The sequence below is a fragment of the Alligator mississippiensis genome, chromosome 6, assembly GCF_030867095.1.
Source record: "Alligator mississippiensis isolate rAllMis1 chromosome 6, rAllMis1, whole genome shotgun sequence".
Taxonomy (NCBI): domain Eukaryota; kingdom Metazoa; phylum Chordata; order Crocodylia; family Alligatoridae; genus Alligator; species Alligator mississippiensis.
The window spans coordinates 80421377-80441817 of record NC_081829.1 but is presented as its reverse complement, the minus strand read 5'-3'; the positions used below and the strand labels follow the sequence as shown (position 1 = coordinate 80441817).

The 20441-nt window shown below is 40.2% G+C and overlaps 1 protein-coding gene across 4 annotated transcripts in view; it reads left to right on the top strand.

Moving 5' to 3' along the window:
- The window catches only part of DOCK1 (dedicator of cytokinesis 1), a 555371-nt gene that overhangs the window by 365405 nt on the left and 169525 nt on the right, over window positions 1-20441 (top strand). For all 4 annotated transcript variants that reach the window (XM_059730036.1, XM_006259204.4, XM_014611383.3 and 1 more), the window contains one exon: window positions 18813-18891. In XM_059730036.1, the coding sequence (XP_059586019.1) occupies window positions 18813-18891 (79 nt within the window). The remainder of the gene's footprint in view (window positions 1-18812; window positions 18892-20441) is intronic.

Here is a 20441-nt window from a genome sequence, read left to right as displayed (position 1 = left end):
CCTTATGACTGGTATCTTTTTGAGATACAGTTACCTGAATGTAGACCAAGCTTTTGCATTTTGATATAGATCAGCACACTGTACTAAACCTATTTCTATATTTTACTCTCTTGCTATAAAATATAAGACAGCTAAACTGAACTCTACCACACTTGGCAATTTTGTAAATATAAATCTTAGTAACAAGTAATAAAATCTGAAACAGCTGAGATAGAAATCTCACAACCTATCACTTCTGTGTTGTGCTTTTAAACATTTTTAATAACTTGTCTTTATATACAAATGTACCCAACTGGTTTATATAAGACTAAGCCGACAACATGCAGTAACTTCTGTAGCTCTGTCTGTTTTGACTTAGTTATTAAAAAAAATAATAGAACCAGGTATAGCATCTTCAAGGTGCCAACTTCTTTCTTTTCACTGCAAGTATCCATCTTACACAGAGGGGTTATCCCCTTGGCCACTTCCCTTCTCAGCTTTATAATTTACTGCTCCGTTCAGAATTATGTAACATCTCAGTGTAGCTACAATTTACAAGTGATCATTGTGTATTTCTATAGCCATATGTACTGTTCTTTGACAGCTAGGATGAAAAAGTATGGTGGTGCTGGTGAAGGCTGTTTCAAAGCCTTTTTTTCTATGGTTGCTGTTGGGTTAAAGATTTTTTTTTGTTTGTTTTTGGTTTTTTTTTGCAGAGTAATGTTAAGAAATGTAGAAAAAAATGTAAATATGAATAAGGCAGGATGCAGAAATTTGTGTCTGAACACACTGAGCTTCACTGTGTGTTAGAGAACAGAACTTTTTAATAAAAATTGTTTGCCTGTTATTATATAGCCAACATAAATGCAAACCAAGAACTTATTTAAACAGAATGAAATATCTGCAGTAAACAACATTTGCACTTAACAAATTGTTAACAGAGGTATACAATTTATATTGTTAAAACAGAAAATTTTATAAAAGACAGCCAGGACATCTAGGCTGCCACCTAACAGTTTAAATATTTTAAAATTTGTCTAGGGGGCAAGAAAACCCCTCTACGTGGCTTCTGCTATTTGAAGGGAGTCCACAGGAAGGTCAGATTACATTTTAATTGGAATTCATGGGTTGGGGGGGCATATTATTGAGTCATTACATCTCCTATTTAGTTGCATATGTAAAGCTTTAGTTCCTAGATATGTAATTAGATGCAAATCTCAGCAAATATATAGTATTTGTGTTTATTGGAAAGTGCATGAAAATGTGCCCCAAGTGCACCATAAAAGCTCAAAAAAAAAATCCTCAGAAAGTCAATACACAAAACTTAAATTTATTTAAATAGAAAACTTACTTGTGTTTTCTAATACATGGGTTGACAGTATATTACCAGTACAACCCACAGCTCTTTTCCCACAGGCAAGTTTGAGGAGATGATTTTGTCTTTAACGTTATTACATAGTATATGGCCTTAATATGATACCCTAAAGAGAAAAAAAAGAAAGACAGGTAAGGAGATGTTTTAAAAAAAGTCTATGAAGAACAGAAAGGAGATACAAATATAGGAAGGGTAACAGAGACTAGAAGAGGAATGGAGAACAGCAAAAAAAAGCTAAAGGCATTTGTACACATGCTTGTAAAAGCACCCAGTGCTGTGGCACATGCAGTTGTAGAAGTGGCAAAATGAGAAAATGGCAGCGGTGCACTTGTGAACTAAAAAACATTGGAGGTGTTTTCGTTCAAAAGCTCACTGCTGCCATTTTCTGCGCACTGACACACATTTTGCCACCTATACAACTGCAGGCAATGCAGCGCAGTGCACATCGGCTTGCATGGGAAGCAGACTCAATTAATCAAGTCTGCTCCAACCTGCCGGATCTCCGGCGTGTCGCCGGAAAAAAGGAATGCATATAAATGCCCCAGTTTTTCTAACGATGCCCTACTTCAGTTTTTTTTGTTGAATATTGAATGCAAACATTGTTTTAACCAATGCTGTGGTGATGTTCTTCCTGTATTCATGATAAGAGATGTCTTACCATGGGAAGTCTGTGGGAAATCAGAAGGTTTGCCTTCAGCCAGAGACTTGATGAATACCTTACATCCCTGGCTCTTCATGGGGACCATCCATCTCCACAGCTTTGTTGAGATCAGCAATGGGTCATAACTCAAAGCCTGGCGCTAGAGGATGGTCTCTTCCCTGGGGTTCCTTGAGGAAACGTGCTTCACAGCCACCTCACCCACCCAAATTCAAGACTTCACATTCTTATAAGGACACTGTTGCAGAGATGTGGCCGGGCACTGGGATTTCCTGGGGTCAGACCCGCCCCGCACTGCTACCTTGCAGCACAGAGAACACCTGAGTGTTTGCTGTGTGGTGTCACAGACAGGCCTGCGATGCCACATACTGCATGGCCATGCTCATCTGGTCACGGCCATAAGGGCTATCCTTATTTACAGCTTGCTGATATTCTTTCCCAATCCTTATTTTTCCCAACTTTAGATATCCCTATACGCATTTGATGTGAAAAGGGTGCCTTCTTATCTTCACAGGATTAAGCCTTTCAAAAATTCTTTAATAAAACCTTTAGAAAAGTCTTCACAGAGATTCATCTCCTTAGCAGAGCTCTCTGAAGGTACAGCAGCATCAGCACAGGGATTGTCCGACTGGATGGCTATAAGATTGCTTTAAACTGTGTTATGAGAATGTCAAAGTGAAAATGCCATCTGTAGACAGAGTATATTCGTCTGGAGCTCAGACGACTTCCTTCATATCTGGTGCTCACTAACTGATATCTACAGGGCAGCTATAAGTGTTTTCATAACTGATATCTGTTGCTCGATACATGCCTATTCAAAGCACTTTTTCAATCACAGAAGCCTCTCAGCAAAGGCAGTGTTTGGTGCGGCAGTCCTTCAGTTGTCGTTCACTTAAGGGATTCCAAGATCCATCTCCAGATATGAGGGAAGCTTTGGAGTGATTTCCAGTGAGGTTATCTTTGGCGCATGTTCCTGTCCATATCTGCATCCTACTCTTCTTCCTCTCTTACTCAATGCCTAACAATGTAGGACTGCTATTAAGAGGAAAATGAGGAACAAAAAGTACAAGTGAAATTCCCATTCCTATCCCACCTTTAAAATGCTTTTATTACTGCAACCACTTATTATTTGATTATACAGCATTTTGATTATGTTACCTGTTCCTTTCACCAAGCCTTAATTATGAAAATGTGGTTAAGGTATAAGTCAACTATACTGATCAGCTCTAAGAGTAACACAATTTAAAACAGTGCACACTTTTTTTAAGGCATCTCATTGTTAGTCAGACCACAAGCTTGTCCTTCAGAATTTCTTAACTTGCAGTTGTTTTTCATTCATCTGTCCCTATTGTTTCAGAGGGAGCACAATACAGAATATAAATTAGGACACAGAAGTCAGCAATTATGCCTAATACTCTGCAACTATTTTTGTGAGATTTATTAGTACAGTAGCATAATAAAATGACAAGGTGCACCTGTAATGCTATGAAATGTACATTACCAGAAGACTATGATAATGGGAGGTATTTATCAGCAAGTTTTCATTTGAATTATTGTGGTCTGTTATGGTAAGTCTATGAAATAAAGTTTATTGCTGATAATGAGTATGCAAATCATGGTTTTAGTTTGGGGTTTGAATAGTGTTTAGTCAGATAAAGTAGAAATAACATGGGACAAGGAATGTAATAAAAGGAAAAGAAAAAGGAAAGCACAGACCAGTTAGTGATAGGTATTGCATGTGCCTCAAGTAATGAGAGATATCAAAGAAGCCTAATGGGTAGGAAAAATTAAGCAAGCAGTTGGCAGATTTTAATGGCAGGAGGATGGTGGGACAAAGGATGACAAGCAGTCCATGGCAATAGAGCAACTAAAGCAAAGAAATCCAGATGGGGGACAGGGCTTGACACTGTTAAGTTGTACAAATAATTAATTTTTTAACCTGACTTTCCTTTTGAATGTCTCATTGGCTAACGTATTCTGCACTTATCTATGCTAAGCTAATCAAAGAATCATTGTACTGTGCACTTTACCATGTATAAAATCATTATAGAGTAGTAAATTAAAATATGGTCTTTCATAAAGCCTTTTATAAGTGAAATAAAACTCTGCTTAAAATTAATTGAGCTTCACAAGACTAATTAATTATTCACTGTTTAATTTCTATTCAAATTTGGAATTTCTTGGTTTACTGAAAACATTACAACATACAGAAGCACTTTTTACTTATATTTAAAAGTGATTGCTGCCTTTCAAGGGAAAAGGGTGTGTCAGTTATTCGTGCTTTTGTGAAATATCTGGTCTTTTTTAAGTGTTTTGGTTTCCTGTCAGATAGATATACCAAGATAAGAGATGTCTGACTCTTATCTTCAAGTTGAATCATTTGACGTCCAGAGAAACAAAAGCTCAACATGCACAAGCTGATGATATGCTGGAAGGCTGATCAACTGAAATAAAACATTCATTATCTTTCCATCTAAATTAACTGAAGTGACATTATAATAGTCTCTTTTGTAACCTCACTCCAAACTACCTCTCATTCACCAAATTCTCAAATAGACACACATTATTTTAAGTCTGAACCTATGTATTGTTATTTGGATAATTATTCTATGATGATTGAGTCTGACTTTCTTTTCCCCCTCACTGAAAAAATAATTAACATTTTGAGTAAATGATTCATAATGAAAGAAGTATTTGTAGCTTCTATTTTTCCACTATCTTAATGCCAGCAAGGATGGAGGGTGGTTCATCTTGTTTGGTTCTGAAGTTTAATTATGAACCTAAAACTACTGCTAACTAATCTGTGGTGAGTGCTTTACTCATTTTCTTTACTTAAAAAATGCCAGAGTGCTACATATGAATTCCTCATATATATCTTTTCTTTACAATTATGTGTTGAACTTTTTGTGACTTTGATTTGTGTCTGTCTGTTATTCTGTGGATTAGATATTTGAAGTAAATATATTATTCTCTTTCCTCCTGTGCACTTGCAAAGAGGGGTGGGTCTCAGGGGAAGAGAAGGAAGAGCACAAGCATCTTTTTAAACCTGGGAGACCATGCAAATCAGGACATATGAATGACTATAAGAGAGGAAGGAAGAAGGGAAGGATCAGTTTACTTGAGGGAGAGGGAGAAGGACTTTGTGCATGTCACAACCCAAAGTTGTGATTTGTTGTTTGTGTGTGCTTTGGCAACGCTAAATTATGTTCCCGTTAAAATTACAGTTTCCTTGCACGGTACAGTTCTCTGCTGCGGGAGAGAACTCTGGTGCAATGGGGGATTTCCTGCTAATTTGCAGCTTCTTTGCATGGTGCATTTCTTTTGCATCTCGGAGAAGCACGGTGCAAAGGAGTTCCCGCCATTTGTATTTAGATTTGCGCCACATTATTGGCCGGTTCTAAATGTAGGCACACGTGGCGGCTAGCTATTGGCTTGCTAGCCGTACAAAAGACTTGGGTAGTTTCTGCCCAAGTCAGAGAGAAAGGAAAACTGGAGAACTTAACGAACCCCAGGAGGAGGAGACTTCGCGCTGTGTGAAGATCTCTAAGCGATGTGGACCCTTGCGGACCCAACGCGCCTTTCTTAAGCAGGCAACAGAGGTCTAACAGCCTCTGGCCTCTCCCCGTCGCCGAGTGCAATCCTAGACGTATCCCTATCCTTCGAACCCAATTTTTGAACCCACGGAGTCTTAACAGCTCCGGGGGACCTGGGAACTGAACAAAACCCACGGAGATTAAGTCACTCCGTGAGGAAAGAATTGGCGAACCCGTGGAGCCTAAACCACTCTGGGGCCAAAGAACCGAGTTTGTCAGAGTCCTCCAACGAGGACTCAAGCGGAGCTGCACCTGGAAAATTGTCCAGCCTACACCGCAACCATCTTGGGTGTAAGTAAATAATCTTTTCAATCAACCACTACGCCTCCGTAACTAATTCTAGCTTGTGTGTACCAAACCGCCCCGCGGTTTTCTCCAGCCCCGCGTGCCCGGGCTGCTGGCCACAGCCCACGTGCGCAAAGACGGGCCCGGCTCGCCCCCGGCCTGCACAGTGCACAACTCCAATTATTGTCATTAGTAAGGATGCATCCTTTTCCTTAGTCTTCATCTGTTGGTTTGTTCAGTTTTTTGTCCTTTTAAGCCAGGATTTTACATGTTGTTATCTGCAAGCTATTGAGCTCAGTGAGATTGTGTGTGAATGGAAAGGCCTCCTACGTGGATCAGATTATAGGGTTTTTATTTTTAAGTTCTCTGGAACAGAGAAAATATAGTGCCCATCTTTAAGAAAACAAAGAAGGAGGATCTGGGGAACTACAGCTTCACCTCAGATCCTGGAAAAATCAAGGAACAGGTCCTCAAGGAATCCATTTCTAAACACTTGGAGGAAAAGAATGTGATTAGGAGCATTCAGCATGGAGTCACCAAGGGCAAGTCATGCCTGACCAACCTGATTGCCTTCTACGATGAGATGACTGGCTCTGTGGATGCGGGGAGACCAGTAGCTGCAATATACCTTGATGTTAGTGAGGCTTTTGATACAATCTCCCATTACATTCTTGCAAGCAAGTTAAAGATGTATAGGTTGGAAGAATGGACTGTAAGTTGAATGGAAAACTTGCTGGTTTGGCAGGCTGAAGGGGTAGTAATCAATGGCACAGTATCTAAATGGCAGCCAGTATCAAGTGGAGTCCTCAGGGGTTGTTCCTGGAACCACTTTTGTTCAATATCTTCTTCAGTGTTCTGAAAGATGGGATGGGGTGCTCCATCAGGAAGTCTGAGGATGACACCAGGCTGTGGGGAGTAGTAGGGTAAGGTACTGCTGGAGGGTAGGACTAGGATTCAAAGAGACCTAGACAAATTGGAGGCCTGGACCAAAAGAAATCTCATGAGGTTCAATAAGGACAAGGGCAAAGTCATGTACTTAGGATGGAACAATCCCATGCTCTGGTACAGGCTGCAGACTGACTGGCTAAATAGATTTCATAGACATTAGGGCTGGAAGGGACCTCGGAAGATCATTGAGTCCAGCCCGCTGCCCAAAGGTCAGGAAGTCAGCAGGGGTCATAGCATCCCCGCAAGATACACATCCAAATGTCTCTTGAAGGCGTTCAAGGTAGGTGCTTGATCTACCTCCAGTGGCAGTCTATTCCAAACCTTGGGGGCTTGGACAGTAAAGAAGTTCTTCCTTATGTCCAGCCTGAAACGGTCACGGTGGAATTTGTGACTGTTCGATCTTGTCGTCCCTTGGGGCGCTCTGGTGAATAGTCGTTCTCCCAGATCCCGGTAAGCACCCCTGATAAACTTATAGGTGGCTACCAGATCACCCCTGAGTCTGCGCTTTTCCAGGCTGAAGAGTCCCATAGCTCTCAGCCTGTCATCGTAAGGTTTGTTTTCCTGACCTCTTATCATGCACGTGGTTCTCCTCCAGACTCTCTCAAGCTTCTCCGCATCCTTTTTGAATTGTGGAGCCCAAAACTGGACGCAGTACTCCACCTGCGGCCTCACCAGGGTCACGTACAATGGGAGAATGATGTTCTGGGATTTGCTAAAGAAGCATCTCTGGATGCAAGCCAGTGTTCTGGTCGCTTTGCTAGCTGCAGCATCACATTGAAGGCTCATGTTCATCTTGTGGCAAGTCGTGACCCCCAAGTCCCTTTCGTCCGAAGTGCTAGCCAGTGTAGCACTGCCGAGCCTATAAGCATTCTGCAAATTTTTCCTCCCAAGGTGGAGAACCTTGCATTTTTCTTTGTTAAATGCCATCAGATTCTCATCTGCCCATTTCTTGAGCCTGTCGAGGTCAACCTAGATTGACCTCCTGCCCTCAGGTGTGGACGCTTTACCCCAAAGTTTGATGTCATTGGCGAACTTGGCCAGTCTGCTTCTGATGCCAATGTCCATATCATTAATGAAGATGTTAAATAGTATAGGCCCAAGGACAGAGCCTTGAGGGACCCCACTGGTCACAGGGTACCACGACGATTGACTTCCATCAACTACCACTCTCTGGGTCCGACCACGTGGCCAGTTTCCCAGCGAGCAGATCATGGAGAAGCCGAGGCCATAGTTGACCAGTTTTGCCAAGAGGTGATCCTGGGATACCAGATCGAAGGCTTTTTAAAAGTCAAGATATATAATATCAATCTCTTCCCCCTTGTCCAGGAAGTTCTGCAGAAAAGGACCTGAGGGCTACAGTGGACAGTAAGCTGAACATGAGTCAACAGTGTGCCCTTGTTGTGAAGAAGGATAATGGCATACTGGGCTGAATTAGTAGCTGTGTTGTCCCAAGATTGAGGGAAGTGATTATTCCCCTCTATTCAGTACTCATGAGGCCACATCCGGAGTACTGTGTCCAATTTTGGGCTCCCCACTACAGAAAGGATGTGGACATATTGGAGAGAAAATCCAGTGGAGGGCAATGAAAATAGTTTGAGGGCTGGGACACATGACTTGTGAGGAAAGGTTGAGGGAACTGGGCTTATTTAGTCTAGAGAAGAGGAAACTGAGAGGGGGTTTAATAGCAACTTTTAACTACCAGGAGGGTGGTTCTAAAGAGGATGGAGCTGGATGGTTCTCAGTGGTGGCAAATAACAGAACAAGGAGCAATGGTCTCAAGTTACAGTAAGGGAAGTTTAGGTTAGATGCTAGGAAAAACTCTTTCACAAGGAGGGTAGTAAGGCATTGGAACAGGCTACCCAGAGTGGTAATTAATGGAGAGAAATCTGTTAAGTGGCAATAGTAAGCATTTTCATAATCTGCAAACTTTTTCCTCCTTTTTCTGAAATGTCATCCCTAGATAAAGGCTACTGTAAAAAGGGTTAGCTTGCTGCAGAGTCCTGAAGAAATGTTTCCTTTATTGTATTTGGATTAAGAAATGATCTACCTATGTAATACGTAGCCAGATCTTTGCCTATTTTATTAAGTTGCTGCTTTATTTTGCCGTCATGTAAACTATTGGAGGCTCAGGTTGTTTGATGACCACTATTTTGGTTGGATTTTTTTCAATGATTGTCATGCCTGCGGGACTTAGTAATGATGCTAGGTATGCCATTGTGCTTGGTACTGTACCACAGGAAAAAAGTTCCTGCCCAAAGAGTTTATGTTCTTAAGTATTACACAAGAGACAAGAATTGAGTACAGACAGATGGAGAAAAACAAAAAGATAGCATTACCACCATAAACAATGGTCTCAGTTCACTGGGGACCTAATGTTGTCATATGTTTTGCAGTCCAGTTTTATGGCATGTGTTTTTTTCTTTCCAGTAATATAACTGAATCTGCACCTAGGTAAAAGGAAGAGTAATGAGTCCCCTGGCAACCCATCTATACCAAATAATATTCCACCCTCAGCAGTAGATTACTTCTGGTATAAATATTTGTTTGGACATCCATAAACTTTGCTTTCCATGAACACTGGGGCTAGTAAAACATCAATGGAAGAATATTTACAAAAACCATACACAAGTGCAGGTCTGGCTATTATTAATTTAACCTTCGCTACACCAGGAATTTATTGGTGAAATTCAGTACTGTGTACAAAAGCAAGTGTTATAAATAGGATAAAGTAAACTTGATTTGGTATTTGTACTGTTAGATTTTCCACCTTTTATCATATAAGATCATCAAAAATATTGTTCTGTTTTCTTAGCATCTGACACTGTGTAAGAGAGATGTGCCATAGGCTTGTCATTTCAGTGACTTGAATTGTGCCAGGAGACTGTAGTAGTTAAACTGGTTTCTGATTATTTCACTTTATAAGTTCCCTTTTCCTCAATTAACTCATAATTATTCAGGATGGATGCTACTTTTATTATTATGCACAGATAACTATTCAAAGTGCAGTATTATCTAGCACAATAGCCTTGAATATCAGGGAGCACCATCATTCTGAAGCCAAGTGACAGTAAAGATTCTGTCAGTATTTGTAGTATAAACCCTGTTTGGAGAATTGTATAGCTTTGTAGTTTTCACTGGGACTGGTAAAATCTTAGCCATCAGGTTTGTAACACTCATTCACTTTGTTTTGGATGGGGTTTTTTTTTTTCTTTTCTTTGCAGTTTAAGCTCTTTACAGGCAAAACACCTCTTCTTCCATTGACTATAATGGGGTCAGAACTCTATTCACTGACCCATCAGAAAGAAAGAAAACAAAAACAAAACCCTTCCATGTAGTAAGGATCACGAAAAACATGATGGATGCTGACAGATGTGGGGGGGGGGGGAAAGAAAACAGCTTTATCGGAAAGGAAGTGTATTAGGTAGACCTAGCTCCCCAGCATCTGTGTAGATCAGGCACTTTAGCAAGGCATTTTGGCAGTTTTATGTAATAGCTGATTCAATTGGCTATTACATTAAAGTGCCAAAAAGCCTTGCTGAAGCACCCAATTATTAAAGATGTTGGACAAGCCAGGTCAAACTCATGTGATGCTTCTGGGCATGCGTTGTGCTTGGTGCAGGGTGCACTGAGCTAAAAGTAAACTCCTGTTTGAGGTGTGGTTTACAGCTGTAAGCAGCCAACAGTAATTTATGGTATTTGAATAATTTAAAAGTTGTTGCTTAAGACATCTCTGTCTCTCCTTCTCTGTAATGCTTATTCCCATTTATTAACATTCTGGTGTCGTTAAATGCAAAGTGTTTATTATTATTTATTTTCAGCCATACACCTGTCTATTGGAGTCACTCGTCCCTGGTTAACTTTGTTACCTTTGCTACAAGTATTCCTGCTTTATACCTGTATGTTTGTGTGTAAAAAGTATAGGTGTGAGCACACAATATACATAACTAAATTGTTTGCGGCAGTTCGTAAAACGTAAGTGTGAGTGCCATGTAGTGGGGTGCTTGCTTGGGACTTCTGCAGCCTTATCTGGTCTCTGAGAATACCCCTTGAAGCCAGTCCAGGCTTGTCTTCTAGTGCCAGTGGGGAGCCTGAGCTCCTTCCCACTTTCAGTCCTTTGCCCTCTTTGGTGATCCATGGCCCTGACTCAAGGAGCCAGCATCCAGTTCTCCTCCTGAGAGTAGTTCTTTATCTCTTGTTAAGAAAACTCAATGCAAATAGCAGTTCCAAGTAACACAGCAGTCAGGTTCTTAAGTAAAACCTTTTATTGGGGCAAAGGCCAGCCAAAGGTCCTCTATTCCTTCCAAAGGGGTTAAGCAGTCCCCTTTGTAAGGAACAGGGCACCCCCTCGCACAGTCCTGAGCACTCCCAAGAAAATTCAGCTGGTCACATGGAGTCTTTTCAGCTTCCCAAAGCAAAATTCTTTTGCCACAAGCCACGCAGTTGCTCTTTTCTAGCCTCTTTGCTGCTTGGTTATCTTCTCTGAACAACACCTGGGTGTGGGGCATCTCATCTTTGTTGATATGTCAACGAAGCCATTCAAGGCTCTACAAAAGATCTCTTGCAGGTAGCCAGCCCTGGCACCTCAGACCTTCATTCTGTGGTCACAGGCTAACAAGGTGAACTAAATCACACAAGGTTATGACAATGTGGACACAGATAACACAAATATCACAATAAAACTTATAGTTCATCACAGTAAGGCACTCTTTAAATACTAGGCCACATAGTTGGAATAGAATTATAGGATTATAGTAGAAAACAATAGCTCTACAGATTGAAAAATCACCTGACATTCAGTGATAACTTAATCATCTATTTTCCTTTAAAAAGAGGTAATCGTGGTTTGATCATCTATCAGAAAAGAGCACCTGATTTTTACTTTAATGATCTTGCTGTCTGAAGTCAACATTAGGAGGATATCTACATCCAGTTTTTCAGCATTCTCGTTGCTTTAGGTGGTAATAGCCTTGTCTGAAAATTTTAATAGTGAAAAAGCAATCTTTTTAATGACAAATTAAGAACTTACAGTTGAACTACAGTTTATGAAACTTTAATTTAAAGATGTTGAGAGAACAGTCATCTCGTCTCAACTTCTCTCCAGCAATATGCTTGCCCCTAACCTCTGATCTTCTCTGAGTAAAGCCTTCCTTTCTGCTTCATTCTAGTTAAAAATACTTACAGTATTTTTGCGCTCATACTCTTTCATGTTCTCTCTCTCTCTCTTAACCTGCCCTTTTGTTTGAGAGGTTCTTTATTGGTGGCATTTAGTTGAAGTTGACATTTTGCATCATATTCAAACTTCAGGGTAATAGGGTTTAAACTACACACAGCATGTAAAATTGTGTTCCGGATAAAATAATATGTTTGTTAAACTGGTGCTGACCTCTTTATGGAAGTTTAAAATCTGTTGGTTTGCAGAGCAAGCTAAGCCCAATACAGACTTGTCTGTAGTGAGTTAGTTAACTTGATTTAAAAATTACATGAGGCTCTGTTTCTTGTAGGTCATACATAATTTTACTATGGCACTCTTCCCTGAAGTTGATCATATTTTGGCAACTGACAAATGATTATATGTGTATAAAGTCTTCATATACTACTGACAAAACTTTTTTTAAACACTACTGAACATTTGAAGGCTTTGTGTGCACAAATGAAAGTGGAATCATATAATTTTTAAGTGGCACATGTAGGGTATGAAAGACAGAAAGGAAGAAGCAAAAATTTTAGTTAAGTTCATACATTGACATATGTTATAGCCACTATTTTCACTTTCTTTAACTTCTCAAAAAGGTTCCATGCTTGCTGTCCTCCAAAGGTTGGCTTATTTTTAAGTTTGAGATAAATCCATTTTACTATTTGCAGAACAGAAGTTCAAGCCACTTCAGATAATCCAGGAGCTGAACAGATTTGGAGGTTTGCAGTCGGGGAGTCAGTGACAGAACTCTCACTGATTCTCTGGGTCAAAGTGTCACTCAAGGTTTAAAAGGTGCTTTAGATCACCTGAAACGGGAGGAAGGAAATTTTAGGAAATCGGAGGGGAGAGGTTTATTTTGATCCCAACTAATAACTGCAAGAGTATATGGCAGTGGTTCTCAAGCTTGTTAGACCCAAGGCACCCCTTGAAAAATGCTACCGCTTAGCTTTCATTTATTACCTAACGAACAGAGCAATTCTTCAGTTGCAAAGAACAGGTCAGAATGTTTTTAATAGTACATATTCTATTTAAAATCCCTGCATTTATCTTATGAATCGTGTAGGTTTTTGTATACCTAATAGTGTTAATATTACATAGCATCTCACAACATCCTAAGACTCTCATTGCACCATTGGACGCCATGGCACTCTGGCTGAGAATCATAGGCTTCTGGCATTGAAGATAAAGAAGGAAGGACAATATTTTTGTTGTTGGTTCTTTTTTTAAATTTTTTATGAATGAGCCTTATGCACATTTTCTTTCATACACTGATGCTAATAGTCAAAGCGACAAAGCCAAGGATGTTTAAGGGTTCCTGTGTTATCTATGTTTCAGTTCCTTCAGTTTTTTTCCCCATCATTCAGTACCACACGTTTAAGATACTGTGCTACCTGCCACCTCCAATACACATTTTGTACATATCTTCATCTTAAGGAACAACATCTCTTAAGATTTGCACTGATTTGTTTTTCCCTCCTTGTTTGCCTGCCTATAATTTTCGTTAGAGTCAAGGACCTGGTATTATTTTTCTTTCTATAAAATAGCTAACTTGCTTTGAGTCATATAGAAACTGGAGAGTATACAGTCAGAGTTAAGAGTGATGCTTAAATTTCTAAACTTATAATGCTGCAGTGGTTTGAGTGAGGTTTGAAGTTTTGTAGTGTTCTTATAGACTGAGTAAAGACTCCAGATCCTACAAATTATGCATGTGGCCTTTCTTCTATGGAAGAACAAACTAAATTCCGAGACATAAACCCAGTCTGATTCCCTGGGTTGTTCAGAATCAGTGTTGAATTCTGTGCCTTGAGCCCATCTCTAACCCTATTATATATAATTCATTCTGATAACTTACATACTACTGACTTTACAGAAACACTAAATGTTCCTTCTTTGTTGCCTATAACATTGTAGCTTCCCGTGCTTGTTCTTCAAGGCCCAGGAGGACATTTTGTCCAGAGGGGGTGTCTCTGTTCTCCAGTGTGTAGACAGTTTGCTGGTTTGGGCGTCTGCGTGGATGCTGGAAGTTCTTATCTGCCACGTCTTTGATGTTACAGAAAATAGAGAGGCTGGTTTTCCCTCACAAAGACCCCATGGGTCCTGCGTCTCAGGGCTTCACCTCCCCTACACCCCACCTAGTGCTTCCCTGATGACAATAAAGATAAAGTGTGTCCAGACCCAAAATGTAGCTGTAGTCTGGCATTCTAGCATAAGGGTACTGAAATCTTCTGTGCTGATATATTTCCTCCACTCAGGAGGTCAAAATCCACATCCAAACTCTCCCTGTATGCTGAGGCTAGAGGATGTTAGCTCTCCTTCCCCTCTGCTCAGCATCTGTACTCACAGCTAGGCTGCTCCATCAGCAGGTCGTCCTGGTCAAGGCCCAGTCCCTGCTTCCAGGTAAGTGCTCCAGCTGCTCCGAGTTGGCTCTGGTGGGAGTCGCTGGCTGCTGTGGTTCCTACCACTTGCCTCTGCCGGGGCATTCCCTTCGGTGAGTGACTGTCCTGGTGCTGCTTTTGGGCACTGCTGGTCCCCTGCACTGCTGCTCTGGGCTGCTTTTGGGGTCTACCCCTCCTGACTGGCCCGGTGGGTCCTTATCAGCTAGGCTTGACCTGGGGCTGGCATCCCCGGATGTGCTTGTTGTGCCTCAGGGTCACCCCCAGAGAGGCTTGGCTTGGCTGCAGCCATACCGAATTGGGCTCCGCTGCCACAAACATAACTCTACATGTAGGCTAAGTACAAACAATCAAAAAGCCCAAGACTGAATCGATTCAGTCTTCACAGTTTACTCTAAGCTATGCTGATTGAACTGATAAGCAAGCAAATAGACATTCATTTTTGATTCTGGCAATGCAGCCACATGCCTGCAATGGCCCAGGTCAGAAGCTGGGGGTGCTGGAGCAGACGGCTTTGGCCAAGCTAGCCCTCCCAACCTGCAAGGGGGTTTTTCAGAGAAGGTGCAAAGCATCTTGCGATGCTGGGGGACTGTAAGTTGACTTGAATCCAGAGGGGATCTGGGACAGAAGTTCAATAAACCAATTTAACCTAATCAGTTAAGTCTGAAACTACATCCATCCTGGGTTAGCTTAAACAGGTTTCAGCCATTTTGAAAACAGTTTATGTGCAGTGAACTTCTGTTGTGTTACAGATTTGAACCAGTTTCTGATCACTTATACCAGTTTATGTATAATGTCTGTCCCTAGCACTAAAGAGTTTAAAAGAAAGTTTAAATTTATTTCCTCTGCTTGCCTTTCATCTTCTTTGTCATCATCTAGCAAAAAAGGTATGATTTTAGTCACAATGATGATCGATTCTGCTTTTCAATTGAGTCCTCATTCTCATGCCAAGCAAGGTCTGTGTGAGTGTAGGATTTTGCTTGTAAGTTGTAACTTGCCTTGATCTTTCCCATTAACTGATTTACTTCTAGTTTCAAAAATTATTCCCATATGGGAATAAGGAAAATTAGGCAATTGTCTGGTCATTTAGTTTATATAGAATATCATGTCAATTTCTGCTACTTTTCAGTAGTCCAATAAAAGACTTCATTATTTGTACTCACTAATATTAGCACAGGGTAAAATATGAGAATTAAAAATTTAAATAAAACAGTGGTATGTAAAATATTGAAATTGTTCCAAAGCTTAATTAGATGGATCAGATTGAATACATTACGGTGATATCTTGAGGCAACATAATTAAATTATAGGCATAATCCTTCTTGAATTAGAGATGGTTTTATCTTCATAAGGTAAGGTACATTAGATTGCCATTTCTATGATGATAAACTACTAATTCTTCTGGGGAGATTTAAGGATCTTCTAGTAATATTAGACTAAAACTACCAGTAAGAAGAAAAAAGAACAGGATAAAGTCAAACTGTTGCAAATGTGATTACTCTGATTTTAGTATTTGTATTGTACCATGTTAAGACCTAATATATAATACAGGTGCTTTTCTGATTAATTCAGTTTTTGTTGAATTGAGCCAATCTTTAATATTCATGAAATAAAACAATTCCAAGATACATCTGCTGACAAATATATGGTTGTAGAGAATAATTCACATAGTGTATGATATCTTCAATGTGCCTGTACATATAGGCAGTGTACAAACATGTCTGTGAGTGTATGAGACAGATTTTTAAAATTACTAGCCTGATTCTGTAAAATGTATACATTTTAAAAAAGGGAATGAGTGTTTAGTGTCAGATGAAACAAAGTATTCACATTAATTTTATTCTAGTTGTTTAGGCCAACATAGAGTTGAGTAGCATCCCTGTTTGGATTAACAGATGCTTTATGAGACTCCTTTTCAGGCATCTTCACAATCCTTTTATTTCAAAATGACATTATTATATTAGGAATCTAGGTTGTCTATTGCAGGCGTGCTCAACCTCTGGTACATGGGCCTGTGCGGGCCGGGCCCCGCTCCCGCCGCCGCACGCGGGTTGGGAGGGGCGATCCGTGGCCTGTCTTTCACGCACGCGGGCTGTGGCCAGCAGCCCGGGCACGCGGGGTTGGAGAGAGCCGGCGGCGAGCTAGAGTTAGTCACAAACGCGTAGTGGTTGATTGAAAAGATTGTTTACTTACACCCAAAGATGGTAGTGGTGTAGGCTGGACAGGTTTCCAGGCACAGCTCCCGCTTAGATCCTCGCTAGAGGACCACGACAAATTCGATTGCTCCCACGGAGTTGTTTAGGCTCCGTGGGTCTGGTTCGGTTGGGTTCGAAGGGTTCCCCGGAGTGGCTTAGGCTCCGCGGGTTCGAAGTTTACAGGAAAGGGATACATCTGGCATTGCGATTGGTGACGGGGACAGGCTAGAAGCAAAAGCTCCGTAGGTTCGGTTCTATTGCCTGCTTAGGGGAGGCGCGTTGGGTCCGCGAGGGTTCGCAGCGCTTGGAGATCTTCACGCAGAGTCTCTCTCTTCCTCCCTCTTCCTTTCTCTCCGACTTGGGCGGAAACTACCCAAGCCTTTTGTATGGCTAGCAAGCCAATAGGTAGCCGCCACATGTGCCTACATTTGGAACTGTCCAATAATGTGGCACAAATCCAAATACAAATGGCGGGAACTCCTTTGCAACGTGCATCACTAGTATGCAAAAGAAATGCGCCCTGCAAAGAAACTGTAATTTGGCAGGAAATCCCCCATTGCACCAGAGTTCTCTCCTGCAGCAGAGAACTCTATTGTGCAAAGAACGCTACAATCGGTGGGCAAATAATTTAGTGGTGCCAAAGCGCACACAAACAAAAAACCACAACTTTGGGATGTGACAGGGCCAAGTGCAGTCCATGGAGCCATTGTATCTGCCCCCCAGGGTCAGAAAATTTGGCAGTGGAGAAACGGTGGCTCCACTGCATTGGGGCTGGCCTGCCCCCCGCCCACTCCATGCAGACAGTTGGTGCCCGCTGTGCCTGCCCAGACACTGGATCAGGAATACTAACTGAATCTGGCCCATGGATGGACCAGGAACTGCCAATCCAGCCCACCAGGCGAAAACGTTGAGCACCACTGGTCTATCATGCATTGTTATTTATACTGTGCTCATCACAGTAGTATCTGAATGTTTTATGAAATTAAGCGAATCCAAGCAGGTGGTCTACATAGAATCTCATTTCCTACCCTGATAGCCTCAGCTGGTGTTTTATTTCCCTTAACTGTGAGAAGGCTCTAGCAAAGATTAGAGTCCTTTCAGATTGCCCAGAGGTCAGTAAATTTCTAAAATCCCATGAAAGAAAATTTTAGTTGCCAGTATACCCAGTGCCTTCAACTTTAGGTCCTTAACTTTTTCTGCAGTTTCCTGCCAAAATGTAGAAAGAGTAATTAAGTTTATTATCTGTGTCCTAATGTGGGTTCTCCTTTACAGATTGCTATTGTGCAGAAAGAGAAAGCTCATTTGGAAAGATATTCTGACTGGTCTTTACTATTGTACATGGTTTCAAGGGTAATAAACCTACATTACATAGTCTGCTTAAAGGACATGTCAGTTTATTTGGACATTAGCTGACAGTCTAATAGTATCTATTAAAACATTTACAAGTGATATGTATAATGCTCATCTGTAAAGTAGAGGTTGGGTACTAAAAAATAATAGGTTTTACACTCCAACACTGGGAATATTGAACAACCTACTTATATAGTACACTCTTACATGTTTTGTTATTTTTAAAGCTGTGAAGGCCATCCCTATTGCAACTTAAGAGGTTTCTGGTTTAGAAAAGTAGCAAACTGCTACAGGGTACTGAATAACCATTTTAAAAGTAGACCTAATACTTGGCAAGCTTCAAAATATTGTTCATAAGCAACTGATGTATTTATTAGAAATTGGTGCCATAAGTTAGTTGGTAAATGGTTGATAATTTAATATACATCTGCTTATGTCCTTGCTCCACCTAGTAGCTATGATACAGACCATTTTAATACTAAGTATATAAAATTAAGATTCTGTAACTTTAAAAAAAGTCATTAATTTGCACAATTTGTTGATAAAATGAAAATGTAATGATCTCCTGATTATTTTGTGGTATTTTCAAGAGAAGTGATTTTATCCGAAACATTGCTTGTGTATCTTTTATTCTTCATATGCAAATTTACTTGATTAATTTTGAGAACATCTGCATATAATTCCACATGCTTAACAGTACTGAAATCACACTGCTTTTCAAATAACTACTACAGATTTAACTTTCCAGACCAGTCTCAGATTTGTATCTAATTGGGATGCCAAACTTACAAAGGTGCCAAAGTACAAGTGTTTAATTATGTAATTTTCTCTTGATCTTTCAGAGTCTTCCTGCGAGCAATTAATCAGTATGCAGATATGCTAAACAAAAAATTTCTTGATCAAGCCAACTTTGAGCTACAGGTAAGCAAAGATGTAACCAGTATTTTGGGTAATAAAGTTAATGCTTTAATAAATTTAACCAATAATTTTGATATATTTTTCTGTTTCTAATCTCTTCACTGTTGTATAAAAAATGTGTATGTTATGCATTCTTGCTACACACTGAACTAGAAATGGAACCAACCCATGTAATCTTGGAGATGTGAGAAGTTTTTGCAGTTCACAGAGTCGGGTGTCTGCAGTGACACTTCTTAGTGAGGAAATGTGTTCTGTTTTATAATCCAAAGAATACAGCTGCATCCCCCAATGAAAGTTCCCCTACTTGTTATTCTGATTAGATAATTTACTTCAAAGAGCATCCCTTACTTTCCTCAACCTCCCACAAAATTTTCTAAAATGTAAATTTCCAACTTTTGAACTCTATCACATCTGGATTAGTACAGGGCAGGTTACTTATTCAGTTTATTTCACCTGTTTTTCAAGATGGTTTCTGATTCTGCCTTTTGTTCAGTTTATCTTCTCTTTTACAGCATTGGGTTGTCAGATACTTCCTTTCTCCTTCATGTACTTAAAAACATAAAAACATGTACTTCTTGTTTTTATGCTCATTTTTATTAATACATATTAGGGGTTTTTTATTTTTAATTAAAATTGCACTGACTGCAAAATCTATTCTCCCATCTCCCTTCTCATTCTTTTATTCTGTTCAATATAACAATAAAAAGCTAAGCACTGAAAACTGTTCCTCTCCTCCGTATTTCACCCCCTGAAATGAGCACAAAAGCCTTAAAGATCTGGGCATTTCTTTGTGGCTTTGTCATTTTGGTTTACACTAGCATTATTTCAGAGTATTGATTACAATCAAATTAAGAATAGCCAGAATAATACACTTTAACTACAAGGTTTGTCCACATAGCCTTTTGTCCCATTTTAAATAAATGTATAAAATCTTGCTTAAATTAAACCAGTACAATATTTCTGTGTAAACAGTCTTACTGGAAATGTTGGTGAAATTACTCTGTTACTAACTAATGATCCTCCATATTCTCCACCTATTTCAGCCTGGTCATGATATGATTGTGACACCTAGACACTGCGGATCTGGTTGATAAATCACCTTCTGTTAGGGAGGGATAAAAGACAAATGCCTTTGCTAGTTACTTTAAACCTATCATTGCTTTGTGAGTGTCCATCATAGCTATTATAGTTACTCTGAGCTTTTGTGGGGAACAGATGGGAGGCACTACAGTGCCTGCATTCTTTTCTCTTGGGATGATCCAGCTCTTCTCCAAGAATTCTTACATATGGAAAACTGCAGGATTCTGCTTGATTACCAGGTCTGTTCAATGCTACTGCACAGTTGCTAGGAGAGGTGGTAAAATAGGTTTGCTCTGCAATCAATATGCTGATGACACTCAGTTCAGAGTTTCCTTTCATCAGTGCAGTTCTCACTTTTAGAGTTTCTGTTTTAGAGTGAGGTTTGAATGCTGATGTTGACTGAAACTTGGTATGGACAAAATAGAGACAGAGTCAGTTTGCTAAGGAAATGCTACCTATTAGATGTGTAAATG